This window comes from Mesoplodon bidens (assembly GCF_964165515.1).
Source record: "Mesoplodon bidens genome assembly, chromosome: 8".
Classification (NCBI taxonomy): Eukaryota; Metazoa; Chordata; class Mammalia; order Artiodactyla; family Ziphiidae; genus Mesoplodon; species Mesoplodon bidens.
In genome coordinates, this window is record NC_138165.1 from 77335303 (window position 1) to 77358498 (window position 23196).

The following is a 23196-nucleotide window of genomic DNA, read 5'->3' on the forward strand; positions in this document are numbered from 1 at the left end:
GCACAGAATATTCAATTTGGAGACCAAACTGCTAAGTTCCTACTCTTACATTAAATTATTGGGTGACCTTTGGATAAGTGGTTACCCTCTTGGATCTTCTGGAAGCTTAACTATAAAAGAAGGGGTTTACAAAAGATGATCTCTAAGTTCCCTTCCAGGTCCACATTCCATGATCTATTACCTTGTTATTTGTCAGAAACAACAGATAATGATTAGCCATCAGGGTCAAAGTACAAAGAATAAAACCACCTTGGTCAAGTGATCAAGGTCAACATCACCAGTGATGACATATTCACAACCATGAACTCTGTGATATGACTCACTGCAAAGGACACAACATAGTATCTGAGGTCTTGCCCAAAATGCATAACCTCAGTCCAATCATGACAAACCCTAACAGAGATTTTCAACAAAACAACCAATCAGTACTCTTTAAAAGTGGCAAGATCATTAAAAACAACAACAACAAAAAGGAAAGACTGAAGAATGGTCACAGACTGCAGAAAACTAAGGATAAATAACTAAATGCAATATGGTTCCTGATTGAGATCCTGGCACAAAAAATGGACATCAGTGGAAATACTATTAATATTTAGTATAATGTTAATTAAAAATATTAGTGAAATTAGAATAAAGTTTTCAGTTTAGTTAATGTATTAAAACAATGCTAACTTCCTGGTTTTGAGCATTGCACTATGGTGATGTAGCTGTTACATTAGGGGAAGCTATGTGAGAAATATATGGAAACTGTACTATTTTCCAAAATCTGTGAGTCTAAAGTGTGTTCAAAATAAAAAGTTTAAAAAAAATACAGAGAATACCTGGAACTTACATGGGAAAATGTACATGGAACCTAAGTATAATGATGCTAAGGAATTTATGATTAAAACACTTTTACCTTCAAGATCTGAACCCAGAGAAAGAATGTAAGTTCAAAGGCTACATCCTTGTGATCAATGGATAAAGAGTTCCCAAGCATTCAGGGCATAAGCAAATAATACCTACTAACATCTCATTTTAGTCATCTCATCAGCCTCTTAAACAAATATATTTCCCTCAGCAGAAAAAACAACTCTGACCACCTTTCCCCAACTATGCAGGTGAGGTGACACTCACATCAGTCAAGATGTATTTTGTTTACAATCCACATCTTCCTACAAAGTTGTACGTCAATCTGAACTTACAAAACAAATAATGTTGTAAATGTATTAGGAATCCTTACTACTTGAAGAAAGGTATCATTATTTCTTTCTGAAAGATGAATAATAACCCCATAGTTTATATTTTAGTAAACTGATAGTTTTATCGAGGATTTACTTAAATGAGACACCTCTAGTTCACAATTCAAGAACATTAGAAGAGGCAACAATAAGAACCACAATTTGCTCCTGTTTTTCCTTCACGGTCTCATCTCCCCTCAATTTCCCCATGGACCGTGTCCTCCAGCCACTGTGAGTTACTCACAGTCCCTGAATAGGCTTGATATATTCCCATCTTCATGCTTTTGCTCATGTTACTCCCTTTCCTGGAAAATCTCACTCAACCCTCTACCCCCGCTATGAGAAGTTGTACTTCAAGGTTCAGCTGACATGGTCTCACCTGTTCTCTTGTAAGAATTGCTTACTCACTCCTGCATAATTTGAAAGCATGTTGCTTACACCTTTTCACAATTTGATGATTATTTTTGTTACTGCTGGGCATGCCTGCACCCCTATCAGAACAGTCAGCTTCTTAATGGGGGTGGAGGGAAATTGTTGATTTCTTACTCACTTTAGCATTTTCAGACCAGGGTATAGTTTCTTGCACATAATAGATGTTCAATAAGTGCTCCATAGATTGAATTGAAATTATTAGAGTGCATAGAAATTAGTCCAGATGAATGTTTCATGGCCTCAAATTAAAAGAGTTAGTGTTGGGGTAGAGTACTAGTTTTCAAAAGCAACCCTGTCAACATTCTGAGGGCTCTTTTTCACCCATCTCTAATGCATGAAGAAGATAAAGAAAAGAGGGTGATCCAATTTACCACATTATATAAGTGCAAACAGTGGCAGAGGTCTCTCAGAACATTAGTTTATAAGCTTGTGCTGATCACCCATCTACTGTGGGCCATGCTTTTTACTTAAAAGGTTAACTGAGATCACCAAAGGATGAGTAGGTAATTCTGACCATGAAGTTCAGGGAATATGTGATCACAGAGAACAGGACTCATAAGGTGGGCCTTGAAAGATAAAGATGCATTTCACCAGGTGGGGAGAGGAAGTGATCGGAATCATGTTCCAAGCAGAGATAACATTATCAGCAAATGCAGGGGCTTATAAAATGATCACATTCAAGGAATCAGAAACAACTTTGTGTGGCTAAAGCACAGTCTAGAAATGGAGGTGGGGGTCAGGTCATAACGAATACCATGCAAAGAAATTTCTTGTTAATCCTATGGGCCATGGGAGTCATTGAAGGCTTTTAAACTGACATGACAAAGAATTCTTTTCTTTCTTCTTTCCTTTCCCTTCCTACTTTCCTTCCTTCCTTCTTTTTTAACAAGAAGTTCTTGGAGAAAAGACTACGATAAAGTCAAGAACCCCACTTACCCTAGCCTAGATATCTTTTTTTTTCATAGTGAAATCATGTTGCTGGGTATCAATGAAGGCCCACAGCGGCCTGCTAGTGGTAAATTACATACTTGGTAAGCTTCATCTTCCAGAAGTTTTCATTCTTAAAAAAATGACATATATCATAAGCACCAAACACTATCAATCATTTAAAAAAATCTATTCTCATCATTTTAACCATTTTCGTGTATGTGTGTGTGAGTGTGTATGCTGTTGTTGTTCAAAGGAGAATTTGTAAAGCTCTCTCACATTGAAAATGAATGAGGAAGGACAATATCTATTACACTTATAAAAATATTGAAAGGTTTAAAAATTCAAGTAGATAATAAATGAGTGACATGTTCTCCAAACTACATACCAAATGCTGAGACTATTCAAATGAACAAGGAGGTCTTTCAGAAAACAATAATAGAGCCCAGGGTCTGAATTTGGAGCCCATCAGATATGGGTTTGAATCCTAGCTCCAGGCCTTAGGTTTAAGTGATGGGGGAGGGGAAGGAGATGAAAAGACTGGGGCTCCTGTCCGTGGTACTGAAATTTCATTGTGTCCTAAGTCATTTGTTTTCCTACCCCAGGACACAGGTAATAACTCCAACCTGTCCCTGTTCCCATATTTTTTCCTTTAAAAAGAAAATTATGTTCTGTGTTAGTGACAAATTTCCTAGTTTTTATAATATTTCAAAATGAATACAGGGCCTCCCTGGTGGCGCAGTGGTTGAGAGTCCGCCTGCCGATGCAGGGGATACGGGTTCGTGCCCCGGTCTGGGAGGATCCCATATGCCGCGGAGCGGCTGGGCCCGTGAGCCATGGCCGCTGGGCCTGCGCATCCGGAGCCTGTGCTCCGCAACGGGAGAGGCCACAAGAGTGAGAGGCCCGCATACCGCAAAAAGAAAAAAAAAAAAAAAAAAAAAAAAAAAAAAATGAATACAAACCAGGACTTGCTAAGAAACAAATGCAAGTTCATAGTCTGCTCTGATCTCCAAAAAGAGATGTAGTAAATACGTTTGTTCCTGTTAAGTAAGGTTGTACTGGCCTTGAAGGGAAGGCCTTGTCACAGTCGTTACTGTTCCCCCTGATGTACCTATCACAGAGGTGACGAGTGAACTCAATCTACAAATAGTAAGAAGCCCCCTTCCCCTTTGCCCATCTAGGAACCCCAATGAATGAATAAGTCGGCAAATGAACAGTTCTTCAGGAGAATGACACAAGGCTTCTTGCAACAGAAATGTAAAAGGCCATTTACTCACCCACATCTTCAATACAGAAAATGTCAGCATATGTAACCAAAAGGAAATGTTTTCTGAGCGACTCAAAAGAAAATTCGTATTATAAACCACAGGCAGTTCACTTTCTAAACGGAACCACATACAGTCCCCAAACAAACTTTTGTAACTGTGAAAGAATTTCTCTTCAACTGGTTGAGACTCTTCTGAAGTGTGAAATGAGCCAGATAATATTCAGCTCTTGTTTCTTAGTCACCGAATTCTCCTTTCATGAATCCAATAAGTGTCTATTAAAATAAATAAACCCCCTAATGATTCAAGATAACCTAATCAAGAAAACTGAAATGGGTAAAAGGCTAAACTGCAAGGGAGACTTGTCAAGGGCTTCAATGAATCCCTGACGAGGAGGTCATCTAAACCTGAAAAAAGATTTGTGCTGAGCATTTGGTTACAGTTCAAGGTTAATTATTTTATACCCTGAATGTAATAAGTAAAAATGATCTGCTTCTTTTTTTATTTCTCAAAATTGTACACTAAGTTCTAAACTGTATTTTCATGGGGACTAATTTTCAGCTATCTCTGGGCATGTGTATCACATTTCTATGGATGTGTTTGTAAAGAGTGAATCTGTAATTGACAGTAATGAAAATTTTATTTCTGAACAACTCCTTAACCTCTGTTATAAGGGGCCCACGTCAAGAGGGGATTTCATAAAATCTTGTTGCCTTCCTTACCATAGAAATACGGGATATACATAGCTATATAATAGTACAGAGATTTAGTATGACTTTATATAAGTATGTACACACATACATATACACATAGATGGAACATGTACCTGAAAAAAACCATCCATATCTGTCAAAAAGAATGAATCTGGAATCTTCTCCACTTAAATACTAGAAAAATATTAACAGCAAAAATGTACTAGACTAAAATATCAAGGAGAAAACAACCGAAACATTTCTAGTCCCTGACTTCAGGTCCAAATTCCAGCATACCTATGATACAAAACTACATATTATGGGGGCTTCCCTGGTGGTGCAGTGGTTGGGAGTCTGCCTGCCGATGCAGAGGACACGGGTTCGTGCCCCGGTCCGGGAAGATCCCATGTGCCGCAGAGCGGCTAGGCCCTTGAGCCATGGTCTCTGAGCCTGCATGTCTGGAGCCTGTGCTCCACAACGGGAGAGGCCACAACAGTGAGAGGCCTGCATACCACACACACAAAAAAAAACAACCTACATTATTAGGCACACTGCCTCAAAAACTCGTAAGTACAGGGGGGGAAAAAAGCAGACACAGCAGAAAACCAGGCATAAGACTTGTTTGAAAGATCAGGGCTGGGACTAGAGTGAGGCAAGCAAGCGACTAATAGGCAAAATTTAAGGAATGTGACTCTGAAAGTGTGTGCCTCCTTGAATTTTGCACCTGAAGACCTAGCAAGCCTTACATGCCTAACCCTAGTCTTGGCCCTGTGAAAGCAAGATGATTTTTTTTTTTTTTTTTTTTTTTTTTGCAGTACGCGGGCCTCTCACTGTTGTGGCCTCTCCTGTTGCGGAGCACAGGCTCCGGACGCGCAGGCTCAGCGGCCATGGCTCACGGGCCCAGCTGCTCCGCGGCATGTGGGATCTTCCCAGACCGGGGCACGAACCCGTGTCCCCTGCATCGGCAGGCAGACTCTCAACCACTGCGCCACCAGGGAAGCCCAAGATGATCTTTTTTTGTTTTGGCTGTGTTGGGTCTTTGTTGATGCACGCGGGCTTTCTCTAGTTGCGGCGAACTGGGGCTACTCTTGGTTGCGGTGCACAGGCTTCTCATTGCAGTGGCTTCTCTTGTCACAGGGCATGGGCCCTAGGCCCACGGGCTTCAGTAGTTTCAGCACGCAGGCTCAGCAGTTGTGGCTCACGGGCTCTAGAGCACAAGCCCAGTAGTTGTGGCACACGGGCTTAGTTGCTCCGCGGCATGTGGGATCTTCCAGGACCTGGATCAGACCCGTGTCCCCTGAATCGGCAGGTGGATTCTTAACCACTGCGCCAACAGGGAAGTCCCAAGCAAGATGATTAAACGGTCTCTACATCAAAACAGTAGGAACCACTCACAGGCACCAACATTCTCCAACTGTAAGAACCATGGTTTAACTCAATGTCATCTTTGAAAGAGGGCTGGAGAGTTCAGAAAGATGGTTTTTAATATGTCAACCTGATTTGCTTCAAAGTCAAATGCAAGTTCCTAAAGGTGCCATGTCATGAACAGGCAAAATAATGCAACTCAAGGGTTTCTGCAGTACATAAAAATGTGCTTAAAACCAGTACAGAAACTTTAGCAAAGGTATATGACATTTTATGAACTGCATACAAACTGTAATTAACCTTCATTGATATCTAATTATGGGTTCCCATAAAGGCTAGTTTTAGGGCATGAAACGTTAATATAATTAATTGTAAGAGTGGTAAAAAGAACCCAATTCCTCATTATAAGACTGATGTAAAAACTGAGATCTTGCAGGAATTTCTGTTGATCACTTCTCAAAAGAATCTAATCCTTTGAATTATGCTGAGAGATAACGGAAGAAAGTGAAGGGTTCAACTTGACGCTTGGGCATCACTGTATTGACTGCCCACTTAGTTTGCCATTTGAGAATATTGAGAAGCCTAATTTCTTCACTACTTGGTATAACAGTTTTTTAAAAATGGTAACTGTAGGGCTTCCCTGGTGGCGCAGTGGTTGAGAGTCTGCCTGCCGATGCAGGGGACATGGGTTCGTGCCTCGGTCCGGGAAGATCCCACATGCCGTGGAGCGGCTGGGCCCATGAGCCATGGCCACTGAGCCTGCACGTCCGGAGTCTGTGCTCCACAACGGGAGAGGCCACAACAATGAGAGCCCTGCGTACCGCAAAAAAAAAAAAAAAAAAAAAGGTAACTGTACTGTAAATATATTAATTTTTTTTCATTTGAATTTGGTGGACAGACCTGACATTGTAGTATACATGCCCCAGTTGACAAGAGTAGAAACTGCTTTTTGATAGGTTGTCAAAATGTGTTCCAAAGAAACCTGCCCAGCAGCAAGGGGCAGCTACTCAGTCAAGGCCACATGCCTCATTTTAGTCTGCCTTACACACTGAAAATAAGACAACAAAAGCAAAAGCATTGTGAGTGAGACTTAGACCACCAACTCATCACCAACTGGCATCATACGGCCAGTTTTTCCTGTCACTTTTTACACCAGAGATTGGGGTAATCAAACATTTACTTCCAATAGCCTGAGCAATCCCAGCCCCAATAAAGCCATCTCCGTAAAGAGAACTTAATAAATAAGGTAACTGTCAAACCACTTTTTGTGCAAAGTGGCAAAAACAATCCTTGGGCAATAGTTTCTAAAGGCTAAGAAACAAAATAATGAGACTGAAGATATTTTATAATTCATAAATTTACTCTCCCACATGAAAAGTTGACCTTAAGAAAATTATAGGTTTAACTTGTCTTATTACAGTGTGATCCCAACTAGGATATAAACACACATGTGCAAACCCACACTTACACATTAGAAGACTCTAAAAGGTTAATGGCAACTATCTCTGGATTGTGGAATTATGGGTGATTCATGTTTTTGCCTTTACACTTTTCTTCATTTTCTACATTTTAAAAAATGAAGCTGGGGCATGCAAGTGACAGTTCGGGGGTGCGTGGTCTCTTCCTGTTGCTTGCCGCCCCACAAATGGCAGGTGGCACTCAGCTTGATGGGCCTCTGCAGTGCTTGCATGGGCCCACAGGCCCCAGAAGGGAGGTGGGCCCCGGGAAGAGCACAGTAGGGTGGCGTGCGGCTCCATCCCCAGATGCCGCTGCACGTGCAGGGGAGCCAGACCAGACCACTAGCTTGGGCCCTGCCTGCGGGAGCCCTAGCTTCACTTTCAGGGGCCCAACTCATGGGAGAGGGAGACGTGGGAGGTTCCAGTTGTTCAGGGTTTTGTTTTGTTTTGTTTTTGTTTATTGTAAATGTTTTATATTTGCCAAAACTGTAGTCAGCTGAGTCATTTAAAATGTCTTAGGTGAGGGTATAGGGGCTGGGACCCTTGGGCATTGCTGGCAAGGAGGTCAATTGGAATGTCAGCACCATCATTTTTAATATGGAAGGATTGGAAACAATTTACACATCCACCAAAGGAAGAGAGTCACATAAATCATGGCGCATCCATTCCATTGAATACTATACAGCAGCTTAAAAGAAGAAGGGGCTCTGTGTGCTGATGTGGCAAGATCTTTGAGATTTATAAGAAAAAAAATCAAGCAGAATCACATGTAAAGTATGCTAGTCATTTGTGCATAGGGACAAAAAAAGTATATACATTTGTGTTTCCAAAGATAGAGGAGAAATGTTAGCAGTGGCTGCCTCTAAGGATGGCTAAGGGGGTGAGGGATGGAGGAAAACTATTCACTGTATACGCTTCTGTTTCTCTTTGAAGCTTGTACAATGAACATATGCTACCTATTCAAAATAAATAACATTAAAGAAGAAAAGAAATGCCTTTGAGAATTAAAAATAAAAAATACAAAATAAAACGAGGATGTTTTACTTAAGTAATCATAAAATAGAAGCTATTTCTTTAAAAAGGAAATATGTACAACTAACTTGTGCCTGGGATATTTTTAAGAAGAGACACAAAAGCAAAGATTAATATAGTAACCCATGACTGAATGAAAAAAATATGTTAGCACATATACTGAATGTGATATAAACTCCAATAGCAAAGAGCGATAAAAGGAAGGAAACAAACCAAATAATATACCAATTATTTTTCTTTATGTACAGCTGTCTGTCTTTATTTTTGCTTATAAAAGGATCTGCCATGAACACCTGTATATATATTTTTCTAGTTTATTTATTTATTTATTTAACATCTTCATTGGAGTGTAATTGCTTTACAATGGTGTGTTAGTGTCTGCTTTATAACAAAGTGAATCACTTATACATATACATATATGCCCATATCCCCTCCCTCTTGTGTCTCCCTCCCACCCTCCCTATCCCACCCCTCTAGGTGGTCACAAAGCACTGAGCTGACCTCCCTGTGCTATGGGGCTGCTTCCCAGTAGCTATCTATTTTACATTTGGTAGTGTATACATGTGCATGCCACTCTCACTTTGTCCCAGCTTCCCCTTCCCCCTCCCCGTGTCCTCAAGTCCATTCTCTATGTCTGAAAGACCTGTATATTTTAAATCATTCAGCCTGTTAAGCAAATTAGGTCATCTGTAAGGAGATATTTTACAATAAAGAAGAATGTCCATAAAAAGCTGAGTTTGTAATCTACATCTAAAGCTTAAGAAGCCTTCTATTTAGCATTATAACTTGTTAAGTCAGTAGGTGAGAACACGGAATTTTTTTTTTTTTTTGGTGAGACAGTGATAAGGAATAAAGGCTACACAAAATCTAACGTACGTAAAGCATAGAACACATTGAAATCCAGTCACCATGAAGAACACAGCTTCTATAGAGGAAATGATTTCAGAATTGTATATTGAAGGCCAGAAACTCCTCCTCCCCAGATGCAGTGGGATCACAGTTGTGCCTCCCTCCCTCTTCTGTAGTAGGAGTGAGGACTCCCCCATTCCTGATCCCAGTGGTAGCTCCTGCAGCCTGTGGGCCTGGGAAGGTGTGCGTGGCAGAGAGGAGAACTGGAGGATTGGCAGGGGTCTTTAAATCTTGGTGGAGATGAAGGCATCTCCAATGTCATCTCATCAGAGACCCCTCTGGGTCCATTTATTCCCAGATCACTCCCTTTCTTTTATCCCAGAAGACTCTGGGGTTGGCCCTTTCATTACCACCAACTGAGCTTTACAACTAGGTTGTCTATTTCTCCTTTTTGCAATGTCTCAGATTCTCTCTACCTTCCTAATATAGAAAGCAAGACCCCACACCCACCAAAAAAAAAAAAAGGAAGAAAGAAAAGATAAAAGAAAGCAAACCCAGTGACCTTCTAACATTTTTGTTCGTTTGTTTTTATTTTTTTAATGGGGGCAAGGTAGAACAGGGATTAAAATAAGCCCCTTCCCATTCCTCTACCTACTCTGTTTTCACCCAAACCTAGTAGGAAAAGATACTCATATATGTAGAGTTGGGTCTTTGGGTATACAAATAACAAAGAAAGTTTCACTCTCCTTCCAAAAGAAAACCAGCCTCTGATGATCCTCAGCATTTCATGAGCTGAATACTGTAAGCTATATAAAAAGGAGAAGCGGGCAGGAGAGAAACAGTGAATTAATGTCTGGGGAAGGGGGCAACTGATGTCAAAGGAAAGAAATGTGGCTGAATATGCTGTCACAAGGCACATGGCCGGCCCTGGAGGACTGCAGTGAGGGTGCCCACGGTCGCTGTGTTTGCTCCCTACTGGATTTCCACTGCCCAGATCACATTTGATAAGCTGCAGTTGGGGAGGAAAGGGGAAAGTAACCCTACAGAATTTGAGTAAGAGGGACAGGGAGAATACAAGAAGCTATCAAGGGACAAACAGTTCCCATAGCCACTTAAATTGCATGCTGGGACACTCATTCCCTGGAGGCCCTTTGTATGTAAGGGCCATACTGAAGGTGTGCAGAAAATGCCATATGCCTCTGCACTATGGCTCCTACTGAGGACTCCCACTCTTAGTTCACAGAGAACAACCATGGACCATAGTACATCCTATCCCATGAAGACCAACAATCTGAATATTCTGCAGAAAGAAAAGGAAAGCAGTCTTCAGAACATACACACACACACACACAACACCTAAAATTGATCCTAAATTGAAAATGAAGCAAAAGTAAAAGGTGAAATGTGCATAAGCATACTTCTCCCTCTTATTTTTACCCCTGCTTTACTTTTTTGACTTCTCTCCCATGAAGAAAGGGGCAAGGGTCAGATAGGAGGCACTCAGTGGAATCAGATGATGGACTGGCCTGGCCATGACAGAGGAGCTGAAGCCCAGTTAAAGGAACAGGTGGTCAACGACCCTACAAATGTGCCCTGATGTAACCCACCCACTAAGAAAACACACACTTTCCAGTAATACTGTTTTCCCCAACAGGATCACAGGCAAAACTGCAAACGTTTGTCACTCTTTCAGTTCCTTTTCTGAACCCCTCCTCCAACTGTGCCTGTTCCCTAAACACTTCCAGCCCTTGAGGACCATCTTGGCCCCCCACCCACCCGTAATCTCTAAAAATTTCCTCCCGTTTTCCTACTCTTCATTCAAAGCGTGCCTAACACACAGGCAGCGTTAGGTATTATTCTTAATATGGTGACAGTAATTCACACCACGCAGTGAATGAGATTTTATGAGGGTTTCCTTTCTATTTTAAAAGACATTTAAAATGGAAGGGGAGGGGTTACTATATATGTTTGAACTGGGCCTCCCAGGCTCCAAACCCACTACAGTTCACAAGAGTTCCTGTTAAAGGTTCTCCTAATTTCACCTCCAAGAGAATGGAGCGCCCTTGCTCTTCGTCTGCCTTCTCAGCCACTCCACACACACACACACACACACACACACACACACACATCTTATGGATACACACCAAATACATGTGCAAAGTACCACATCAATTGATTTCACTAAGTATGCTTTTTATCAAGCAAATGCTGGTAGTGCTTACAAAGTAGAGTGAATAACTTATGTTAAATTGCCTTTGAAACTGTCAGTTAAGTTCATTTTGCTTGGCAATGCCATTTTTAAAAAACTTAATGCCTGATTTGCAAATCTAGTCAGCTACTTACAAATAAAGTTCCCTATTCACAAATGAGAATGAAATCATTGTCCCAAAGGAAAAAAGAAAAACAAAGCATCTTATCCCCATTTAGGCTCAATCTCATCCTTTAGCATATTAATTCCTAGTACTATGTTTTCCTCCAGATTCGGCAAAAACAGGGCTACTGAGTTCTTCAGGAGGCAACAAAAATTTGGAGAGCTAAGTTTGTCCAACTGGCAAACACACTTTTCAATCAGCCACCTGAATTACTTGGGGAGGCTGGAGGCATCACTATTTCCAGAAGCAATAGTGCCAAGTCAACAGGAAGATTACAAGCATTCTGAGTCAAGTTCTCAGACTGTGGCCTTCGGTTTTTCTTGAAAGCTGCTTATAAAAGGAGGACTGAGTGAAACTTTGATATTTATGTCAAGTCACAACTAAGGGGCAGGTTTGCAGAATCAATTGTGTAGCTTTATACTTACTGCACATTTACCACATATGTCCTTTATTACACAGTGGAAAACCATTAAATGCACAGTAGTTTTGCCAAGTGGCATTATGCATTTAACAGCTTTATTCGTTTAACAGCTCCAACTCTCATTATATTTTGCCATGTGGTACACGGGATTTTATGCATTTAACAGTTTAAGAAAGCTCTATGGTATTTTCTTTTCATGTATTTCATACTATGGTTGGACATTATATCTTAGCAAACTGTATTTCAATGACTTCATTGTGAGAGAAAGAATAATCTGGAAAAATCACTACATCGAAATTGAAATGGGAAACCAATATTTCAATCCTCTTCGAAATTGCTGGATATTCTATGCTCTCCCTTTATTAACATCTGAAAAATAACTTAAGTCAGGTTACTGCAAAACCACAGGAAAAAACGGCTATTCCAAAAACCATATAATTAGTATAAATATAGCATTTGACTATCATTTTAAAAACTTAATTTTCATTAAAAACCACCTTGCTTAATACAATATTCAGTAACTTCCTTCCTTTATAGCACACAACAGAAGATTTGTTAGGGAGATGGCGGACCATTTTACCATTTACATATGTAGGGACGAAAACATTTGTCATGCAAGGCCACAGAGGAAATCAAGCTCAGAATCAAAGGACTCTCAAAATTAAGCTTTAACTAACTTTTGTTTCCTCTACCCTGCATTTGGGTAATTGTTCAACCCAGGGATAAATAAGTAGGCAACTCAACCTAACCCATTCTAGGATAGGGCGGTAGTTGTCCCTTTAAATGAATTGAAACAGAGTAGATCCTATCAACTGTTTCTGCTTTCAGAAGTAAAAAACCTAAGCATCTGTCTACCCTTTTCCCTGGAGCATTCCATTCCCCACAATCCCAGCACTCTGAAAAACTGTACTGGATAAGCGTCTATGTTTTTCTGTTAAAGACTGTAGCACTCACTCTGCACTCCCCGATGTGTGTTTTCTCCTGGAAAAACAACTGTATTCTATACATAAAAGAAACACCTGACATTGCAAGGTGTCTCTGGGGCTGAGGAAAAGTAGTTATTATAACAAAGTCATCCATTTCCCTGGTGGGAATAAGAGAGGTGATGAGACCTGGCTAAAACTTGGTCTCAGGAAGATGCTGTTTTGAACACACTAAGTTTTGCTCAAATACCAAAAAGAAAGAAAGAAAGAAAGAAAGAAAGGATACATAGCAATATTCAGAATTAGGAGAGAAATCATTCAAGGCTGATTCCTTTTGAAAAATAAATTCTTTAAAAGAAAAAAAAAACTGGGTTTTGACTTAGTCTCTATTTTGAACTCTGATGGGAATAAAAGCAAACCGTAGAGCAAAATGCAGAACACGACAGGTTCTCTAGGGATTATTATTGTTGTTATTATTATTATAGGAACAGATGTATTTTTATTGGTGGGAGGAGGAGAACGGTCTAATTCCAGCCCTCACTTTTGCTCTTTTAAAAACCACTCACCTGACTTTTATTTGCAGCCACTTTGGCAAACAGGGCTTGAGACACCTTGGCCCTTTTCATCTCCTGTTGGATCTCGTCATAAATGGCAGCTGTGATGTTGACGTTGGCGCCGTCCACCTTAATGGGGAGGTCTGTTGTCGGTGTCGAGGTTTTGGCCTACCAAGAGACCATGAAAATAATAATTTAAAAAGTGCTGCATTCAGCCCAGCCATCTGTGCAGAAATTATCAAAGGATTTCAGTCAGCTGATGCCAAACTGCATTAGCTACAGAGGGACACTTCCTGTCCATTATTCTAATCAGGTTAATTGTGATTGGAAATAATTGCAGTGCATTCCTATAGGACATGCAGAGTCCTGTCAACCTTGTTCTTTTCCTCACAGTGGCTGAGACAGTTCACAGGTACGATGGCTACTCTGGGCACCAAACTCAAGCGATCACCTAACTGCAACACAAGCATGCAGAACACACACACAGTTACCTTTTTCTTTCTGAAAATAGTACACCTTGGAGGAAGAGCCAATTCTTCCAGAAGAAATGAGTAAATGGGTAGAGGTCTCTAAATAATAAATTATTACTCAATTTAATGCACTCCCCTGAGTCTCTCTCATTCTTTATTAAAGCTTTACGTATGTCATTCGAGTATGTATGGCTTCCCACCATTATCATCATTATGCTACCCAGACAGTCACCTAATTTCACCTAGGAAATCAGTGGAAATGAAACAAAATTTCATTTCATAAAACGAGGCTTCAGAATGCCTTTGGAGTGCCGTTTTCATTCTCTTAAACTCATATTGTGGTTTTATGTATTCTGCCGTGCTCGTTTTAATTGAATGATTTCCCATCAGCTTCAGAGACAAATGAAGGACAATATAGAAGGTGTCTGTACTTCTTGGGGTTAGGATAACCCTAAAACGTTTGAATCTACTTGATCCAAAAGACTGCAGAGCATTTGCTCTGGTGTGTAAGGAGAGGGTTCTGGGCAGCCTTCTCAGAACCCAGGGCAACAGGTCAAAGGGAAAAGTCTGCCCCAACCGCTGGATTCCTGAGCATGGCCAGCTGACTTGGTCTAAAGTGGATTGTTTTTTCTTTTCATCCCTACCCACCCTAGAATCCTAAACCACTATGTTCCCTTTGTGGATGTCCTGAGCTGTTGTTCCCCTGCTGGATTGACAGTATGCAGGTTTGGAGAAAGACATGGCATGCAGGGTGGACACCATGGGGTCATTCTCAACAGTGTCTTGAAGCCGGAGTTATGTCCTAAGTTCCCAGGAAGGCTTTGATTCCTGCGAGCGCTCAGTGACCTTTGCCATTCTCCTTTGAATTTCCTGTCTCATACTACTTTCTAATTACTGCAAAGTGATAATAAGAATAACGGATGTAGTACTTTTTACGTGCCAGGCACTCCAAAAAGTGCTTTTTTGTTGTTGTTATCACATCTTATTCTTTTAAGAACACAATGAGTTAGACATTATCATCTTCACTTTACAGATGAAGACAACTGAAAATAAAAGAGGATACTTAACTTGCTGACGGGACATGCAGCAGCAAGTGAAATAACCATGATCTGAACTCAAGTCTCTCAGGCTCCAAAGCACAGGCTCAGCAATCACTGCGCTACTCTGCCTCCCAAAACCTCCAGTTCATACTGGTGCTGTTTTTACATGTTTCTTCTTGCCCTCAAGTTTGAGCTATTCCCGTAATAGTCCAATCCTCTCTCATCTTTTTCAACAAAACTCTCTTTTCTTCTTAAAACTTCTAATTAACGTTCAGTGCTTTTCCTGTTAAGTGCGTATTTTAGCATACCATTTCTGCCTTTCTCAATGCAGGTTTCTTATTAGCCTCACTGACTAATCTTACCTGACTGGTCAAATCTTCTCTAGAACACTGAGGGCTAAAGTCAAAGCATTGAAATATATGGTTAGGAGCCCAGCCTTGGAATCAGAATAACCAAAGTTCAAATTCTAGCTCTACCACTCAGCCATGTGACCTTACACAAGGTATTTAACCCATCTGAACCTCAGTTTCCTCATCTATAAAATGAGAACAACAGTGCAAAATGGTGAGGATCCAATTCATGCAAAATGTTTGCAATACCTGATACAGTAAGTGCTCAATAAATGATCATTCTTATACTTGTACTGTCGTTTTGTTATTTTTAAGTACATTGAGGAATCCTGGCCAATTGAAGGTTATGAGAAGAGGCTCTGGAGGTTGAATTTGAAACTTGAAAGTCTTCAATTTGTTTTAAACCGATAACAAAGTACTGACGGGGTCTGGAAAATAATCTCCATGGACCTATGGCAAGGTTCTGTGTGTGTGTGCCCTGCATTGCTGGCTCCAACTCAAAGGTTGAATCAGTGGGTACCCCTCTGACATTTATTTGCACAATGAAAGCCTTATAGTACTATGGATCTTTGCTACTGAGATAGTTCTGTAAAGAATTTTGAATAAGTAGGTAATCATGAAATATTTTAAAAGTCTTTAGTAACTTTCTCAATGTTTAACCAACAGAAAAAGAAGAATGTTCCAGACAATGTAAAAATGTCAGTGCCATGACTGTATTCTCAAAACTATTTTGAGAAAAACATTTTATATTTATTTTCAGAAATCTCAAAACTGTGAAATTAAACGTTCAATTTCCCTGTTATACTTGTCCCTAAAGGGCACCTTTATCTAGGAATTTTCTAGACAGGATTTTTTGCTGTTAAAAGAGCAAAATACTGACCTTAACTGTGTGGTGTTGTAAGTTGGTCTGGCTGTGAAAGCTACCAGGTCTTTGAAAAGATGCCTAAGATATAATCTTGTTGGAAAAATATTATGAAGGAGTGGAAAACAAAACACACAGACCTGTGTGATTTTGTAACAAGGAGGAATGATTTTCTGAGAAGAGTTGCCCAATTAAATGGCCATGAAACATGGCTGGATTCTCCTGTAATGATTTAATGGGCTTCAAAAGTGGCAAAAATGTTGGTGAATTTAATAGAAGTAAATATTAGTGCAAATTAACAACTCGTCCAACTCAATAGCTCAACATGTATGCCCCAAAATTTTTAAAAAATAAAAATAAAGATAAAAAAGCTTGTTTACAGTGGTCCAAAGTAAGCAGTCAAGAGACTTATTTTTGGTTTAACAGTAACTAAAATTCATAATTCACTAAACACTAAAGTCTCAGTATCACAGTTTGGCAGTGCACAATAGAAAATTATCTTCAGTTAAAAAATCTATTGCAGAGTGCAAAATATAAAGAGTTAAGTTGTGTGAAAAAATGGATATACTTGAAAAAGCTCAAATATTTCTATTAGAATAAGATTCTGCTTAATCAGTTCCTTAGAACTTACCAGAAAACAAACTCCTATACCCAAAACTATAGTATCTAAGCAAAAAAAAAAAAAAAAAAAAAAACCCTTTATTTTCAAAGTACCCATATTTTTGATTTGTACAAATGTGTACCTGTTAAATATTTGTTGTGAAAACTATCACTCAAGAAGGAACTTGCAACCATGCTAGCAACAGTAAATGGGGTGGTTTTACCATAAATCCATTGATTAGTAAAAGTTTAGGGGAAGTAGGGAGTAGGCTAAAAATAAGTGGGCTCAGATCTGAATTGGAAATGACTCTTGGCTGACTTGAGACCTTGACCCTTCAGTTAAAATCTTTAAATCACACAACATTACTAGATGTATGCATCTGCAGGAGGACCTGAGAACAGAATCCTTTTTTTTTTTTTTTTGCAGTACGCGGGCCTCTCACTGTTGTTGCGGAGCACAGGCTCCGGACGCGCAGGCTCAGCGGCCATGGCTCACGGGCCCAGCCGCTCCGCGGCACGTGGGATCTTCCCGGACTGGGGCATGAACCCGTGTCCCCTGCATCGGCAGGGGGACTCTCAACCACTGCGCCACCAGGAAAGCCCCAGAATGCTTTTAAAGTGTGAAGAAAGGAGGGATGGAAAGCTGAGTCAGGGTCCTGTGGACATCACTGTAGGAAGGAAAATAATTAAGGCCTACATTACCACTACCATTTTCTAAGGGATCACTGAATGAGCTCCCAGTCATTCTGATCTAGCCGCTGCATTTGCATGCTTCCATCACACACAGGTTCCTCCCTGATTTTGTCTCTTTCAGATTGCATCAAGCAGAACTTAGACTACGCTAGCTGTCCCCTGCCCCCATCCAAATAAATACACAATTGAAGGAAAAGCAATGCTTCGCAAACTCAGCTTCAATACAAATCCCCTAACCCCTTCTTTGATAACCAAACAGCTGTATGTAGACATCTAGTGCTTACCCTGACACCCACTGCTACCCTCCTGCCACATGTGGAAGAATGGGACTTTCTTAAAGGGACAGAAATGGCATGGATGATACAGTAAAAGATAACCACTAGCATATGGTCAGAGGCTCATATCCTCTGACCCACATGTTCAGTGGATTAAAAAGTCCTGGAATTATGTCTCTTAGTTTTTGAGGGAAAACACAGTAGCAGTGAAGGCAAGATATCCCCAAGGCTAAGAATGAAAAGTCAGTGGAGCAAATATCTCACCTGAGGGGTTCGGGAGGAGCTGGGACTGCTGGAGGCCGATGAGACCATGCTCACATTGGGGTTCATGCTCCGCTCTCTCTCATCCTGGTATATGCGGTCCCGCTCCACTTCCGGCAGATTGAGGAAATTCTGCATAGCCCTCAGGTTTACTAAAAGAGACTGAGACGCTGTCCGAGGGTCTTCTTCCTTACGCAGAATCTCAGACAACAACCCCTGATTAAATGGGAAAAAAAAAAAAAAAGTAGGCCAAGTTATATCTGCAGGTACGCGTGTGTGGTTTCCGTCTTGCGCCCCTCTTCCCCTTTATCTGTTTGGTGTAACCAGCTGGCTGTGATGTCAAGAACCTCAGTCTAATTCCCGAGGGTTCTCCAGCAGGAAGATTTGGTGGGAACGTGCTCACTCTCTGGGGGCTGTGCCTTATTTTGGAACATTCTATTCTGACACTTTATCATCACTGTAATAATCATCAGTGTACAGAGATGCCAGCTAGCAAGGTAGGCGCTCAGAAGAATTGTGAAACTGCAATTACCACCAGGTGCCTCCTACAAGTATTTCAGGAACTGTTAGAACTCTCTCTGCTTGAAACTGGGAACACTTGGCAGTCCTGCTCAGCTTTACAAATCTGCCAAGTTTGGTAAATTTAGTTCCGACATTTAAACAGCATGGGAGATTTACATCGACTTAAAAAAAAAAGTTTGGCTGAATTTCTGTGTGACCGGACACTGTTTTCAATATAGATGTTTCTTATGGCAAGAAGAAGAAGAAAAAAAAAGACACAAAGCAAATGGCTATAACTTGGCCTCTATTAACTTCCCAATCCACACACATAATAGGTTTCCTTGCATATGTAACAGAGGGCACCCAAACCTTTTTATGAGATGCCCTCATGGGGACGCTCCAATCCCACCATTAAAGCAATGGAAGTATAGTCACAGCCGGTAACAGGCCACAGCGCACCTCAGAGAATGCCATGATAAGCTCAGATACTTTCTGATTGTGTGACCCATCCAAATAGAATGCTTAACATAAAAAAACTGGTGTTTTCATGTGCTCTGCTGACAGAGAATTCACAAAGAAAAGAAAAATGTTGACAAGTCTAAAGAAAAGTAGTACGGATGCAAAAAAAAAAAAAAAAAAAAAGGCTAGAGACCTGAGTTAGAAAATTGCAGTACTTGGGGCAAAAGCAGATCCATTTCCATTCTGCACACTTGTTAGATTATCACACAGAGGCATCACTTCACATCCCCAGCTAACATCCCTTCTCAGGGCAGTATGAGATCAGGGCCTAGGATTATCCCCCAGAAAAAGCTAAGATGTTAACCTCTGTATCTTACAACAGATGGGGAAAACCCCAAATTGTAAAAGTAGATGCCAAAGGCATTTCCACTTAGGGGATATTAATGCAAAGAAACACTATCAGATTTGTAGTAGACGGCTAAATAGGCCATATTTGGCCAATAGGCCAAAAAGGCATTGGATACCAAAGAAATATACCATCTCTAGTTGGCCAAAAATCCTCAGGGTAAGGTAGGCGGTTTTTTGTTTTAAAAAATAATGCATTATAATGTAGTGAAGTAAATGTCACTTACAGGAATGTGCATCACACAGTTATCAGCTTCTGGGAGTAATCACCACTCAAAACATCATGTAAGACAATTTTACTATAAGGAACCTACAAGATGCATGCCATCTGATACCTCTTGCCAGTTTGATTAGAGAAGTCTTTACAAATGAGACTATAATATGCCGTACAATGAAGCTAGGAAAAAAATGTTAACAAGTGTGTGTCTGTGTGCGTGAGTGCCCAAGGAAAGGTCAAGGTAGGGCATGTATATAAAACTACCCTACTGCTGAAATTATTCTAAGAAAATCTTGATTTCTTGTCATGCTTTCAGAAAGAAGCAACAAGTGAGACACTTGTCTTCCAGAAAATGTTATACAATCTAAGTATTAATTATCTTTCTGAAATTAAAAGTCAGCTCTGCCTTAAGTTATCCTACTTTCCACTTGGACTAAGCAAACTGAAATATTAATAACAAATTTGTTTCTAAGAGAAAATTCTCCAAATTAATATGTGCAGAAGCAATAGGGATGTGAATTTAAAATCAATACCAATTTCCTATATATACAATGGAATACTACACAGCCATAAAAAAGAATGAAATAATGCCATTTGCAGCAACATGGATATACCTAGAGATTGTCATACTAAGTGAAGTAAGTCTGACAGAGAAAGACAAATATCATATGATATCACTTATATGCAGAATCTAAAATATGATACAAATGAACTTATTCACGAAACAGAAACAGACTCACAGACATAGAAAACAAACTTATGGTTATCAAAGGGGAAAGGGCAGGGGAGGAAGTTTGGGATTAGCAGATACAAACTACTATATATAAAACAGATAACAAGGTCCTACTGTATAGCACAGGGAACTATATTCAATAGCTTGTAATAAACCATAATGGAAAAGAATATGAAAAAGAATATATATATATATATATATATATATATATATATATGAATCATTTTGCAGTATACCAGAAACTAACATGACATTGTACATCAACTATACTTCAATAAAATTAAAATTAAATAAAAAATTAAAGCATAAAAGACGATCAATACCAATTTCCAATACTAATAAGATACTAAGATTGATATTTTCTGAACTTTCTTTAACAATGAACTTTGCACATGAAGGACAAGTTGGTATCCACTCTCCTTCTCTCTGTCTTTTTCTCTATCTCGTAAGTAACTTTAGCATTTTACTAAATGTCAGACTACCAAATTTGGAAAAGTTTTAGGATCTACATGGATATATTCTTTATGCTGGTTATATGATTATACTTAAGATCTCTCAAAGGCGAAGTCTGTAAACTCTTTCTTCCGTGAAATTATTTTCACAAATTGTGGAGGACACTATGGCAAAAATCTTCCATACAAAATATTGAAAAAACAAAAAATATTGTTCTAATGGATGAGGTTCAAAATTGTAAGTCTGTTTATTCCTAATCAATAGAAAACAAAATCACTCCTAAGGATAGAGTTCTTTTATTTATTTTTTGTTCAGCTTGGTTTACCTTTTTTTCCCCACATTGAAATTGTGGAGTTCCTTCCCCTGCATTTTAAGGTTGTTGGACAACCTTAGAGGGAAATGAATCCATCTCTAAGAAAAATCAAGACAAAGCATCCTTGTAAATGACTGCTCATCAGCATCACTTCTGAAGTGAATGAGACACAATATTTGTATTTTAAGGGGTTGGCGGAATATACTGTTGCCTCTGTTTTATTCGCCTAATTGAAGATAAAGTCTCAAACCAACAAGGTGGCCATTACTGCCCTAGAGAATGAGAACACTGTTCTCAATTATTTACTTAAAGTCTCATCTGTGTAACCCTGGTCCCAAAGCAGATTCTTTTTACCTCAGACATTTTCAATAACAAGTGGCTAACTGGTGGGCACAAGAAGAGTTTTAGTTGTTTTGTTGAGCCTTCTTCGTTTTGGTTATGTGCTTTTAACGACTTAAGCAGGGATTTTTAAAAACATAGTCAAAATTCTGCAGGCACATAAATGTAAAGCACGTTTTCTTTAGATAGGTTAAAATCATCATAGGGGAAACAGATCAGAAGAAAATGTATGGCATAACTTAAATATACCACAAATCACCCCACCTAATTATCAAGATAAGTAAATGTTTATCATACTGAAACTGTCTTGAATAGAACATAAATTAATAATTTATCTTGCATAAATATTTCTAAAGCCCTTGCTACTATGTTGTCTGGCATTTAATTATCAACCAGCCAGGCAGGAGGTGTCACTTGGACATTCCCATTATGCAGCCTGAGATATAGAGAACATGGCATGGCACCTGGGCACTGAAAAAAAGATGTACTTTTATGAATAGAAAGGTCATGAATATTGAGAATGTGAAAATTGAGGGAAATTAATAAATTAACCAGGATACTGCTTATTAAAATTTCATATCAGTAATCTTATTAAAACATATTGCAAGTATTCAGTAAAGTGGTCATTAAGTGTTTTCCTCATCATAGGCAAGAGAGCCTTCTCAAGGGAGAGATTATAAACAATTCTCTCCATGGTGTTAGCTGAGGTTGTGTAAGACCAGGAAACATGTTGACTGAAAAGGAGTAGAACAAACCTCTGCACAGGGGAGAAAGGCACCTTCTACCAGAGCTCTTGGGTTACAGGTCACTGAAAAAAGAAGGGAGTCGGGCAAAAAGAGCCTCAAATTGGCCTTCTCCCTAGTCTTTTAATGGAGGATTTTGTAAGCTTCATATTATTTCCAGCACCAGCAAAGAATACATGAGGTTGGCAGAAAATTTCAACAAAAGCAAAATAATTCAAAGCACAAAACAAGAGATAATATAATGCCATCTAGCTTCATTGCTAATACAGGCTATCTCTACAGACAAAACAAAGAACTGGGGCTGGGAATTCCCTGGTGGTCCAGGGGTAAGGACTTGGCTCTTTCACTGCTGAGGGTGCAGGTTCAAGCCCTGATGGGGGAACTAAGATCCCACAAGCCACGTGATGTGGAAAAAAAAAAAAAAAAAAGAACTAGGGCTAGTTTTTTAAATAAAAAATTGCTATGCTTATTATTACTAGTATTTTAATAATATTTGTGACATCTTAAATGACCTTAGAGTTTCTGAATCTGCAATTTCTGTTGAAGAGCTTTCTTATTTGAAGAGCTTTTCTTATTATTATGATTTTCATAGTCCTTCAACAATTTATATAGTTTGTTCCAAATCGTTAGTGTGCAAAATACATGCTGATACTCAGAAATATTTGGGAAACATTACCATGACAGGCTCTATAAAATTTACTTCCAAGTTTCTGTACTAGCCCTTGAGGCTTCGTCTGGGACGGGTGAGAAACTGCCTTTGATGGGCCCTTGAATCCTCTTAAATCCTTTAAGAGAGCAAGAAGAGAACCCAAGCTTGGGCCAGGTTTTAGAAATCTGAGCCTGAGTCCATCAGACCTCCCAGGTCACTCCAGGAGAGGTCACTGAAGATCATTACTGACTAGATTTTAGCAGATATCTCTTCTTCATACTTCCTAGACATTTGTAATTCTCTATGATTAGGTTATATGTCCCA

General features: G+C 39.6%; 1 protein-coding gene across 2 annotated transcripts in view; it reads right to left on the reverse strand.

The window, feature by feature from the left end:
* The window catches only part of SATB2 (SATB homeobox 2), a 195058-nt gene that overhangs the window by 41745 nt on the left and 130117 nt on the right, over positions 1–23196 (reverse strand). For both annotated transcript variants that reach the window (XM_081243265.1, XM_081243264.1), the window contains exons 8-9: positions 18064–18276; positions 13522–13677 (exon numbers count right to left, since the gene is read on the reverse strand). In XM_081243265.1, coding sequence (XP_081099391.1) covers positions 13522–13677; positions 18064–18276 — 369 coding nt within the window. The remainder of the gene's footprint in view (positions 1–13521; positions 13678–18063; positions 18277–23196) is intronic.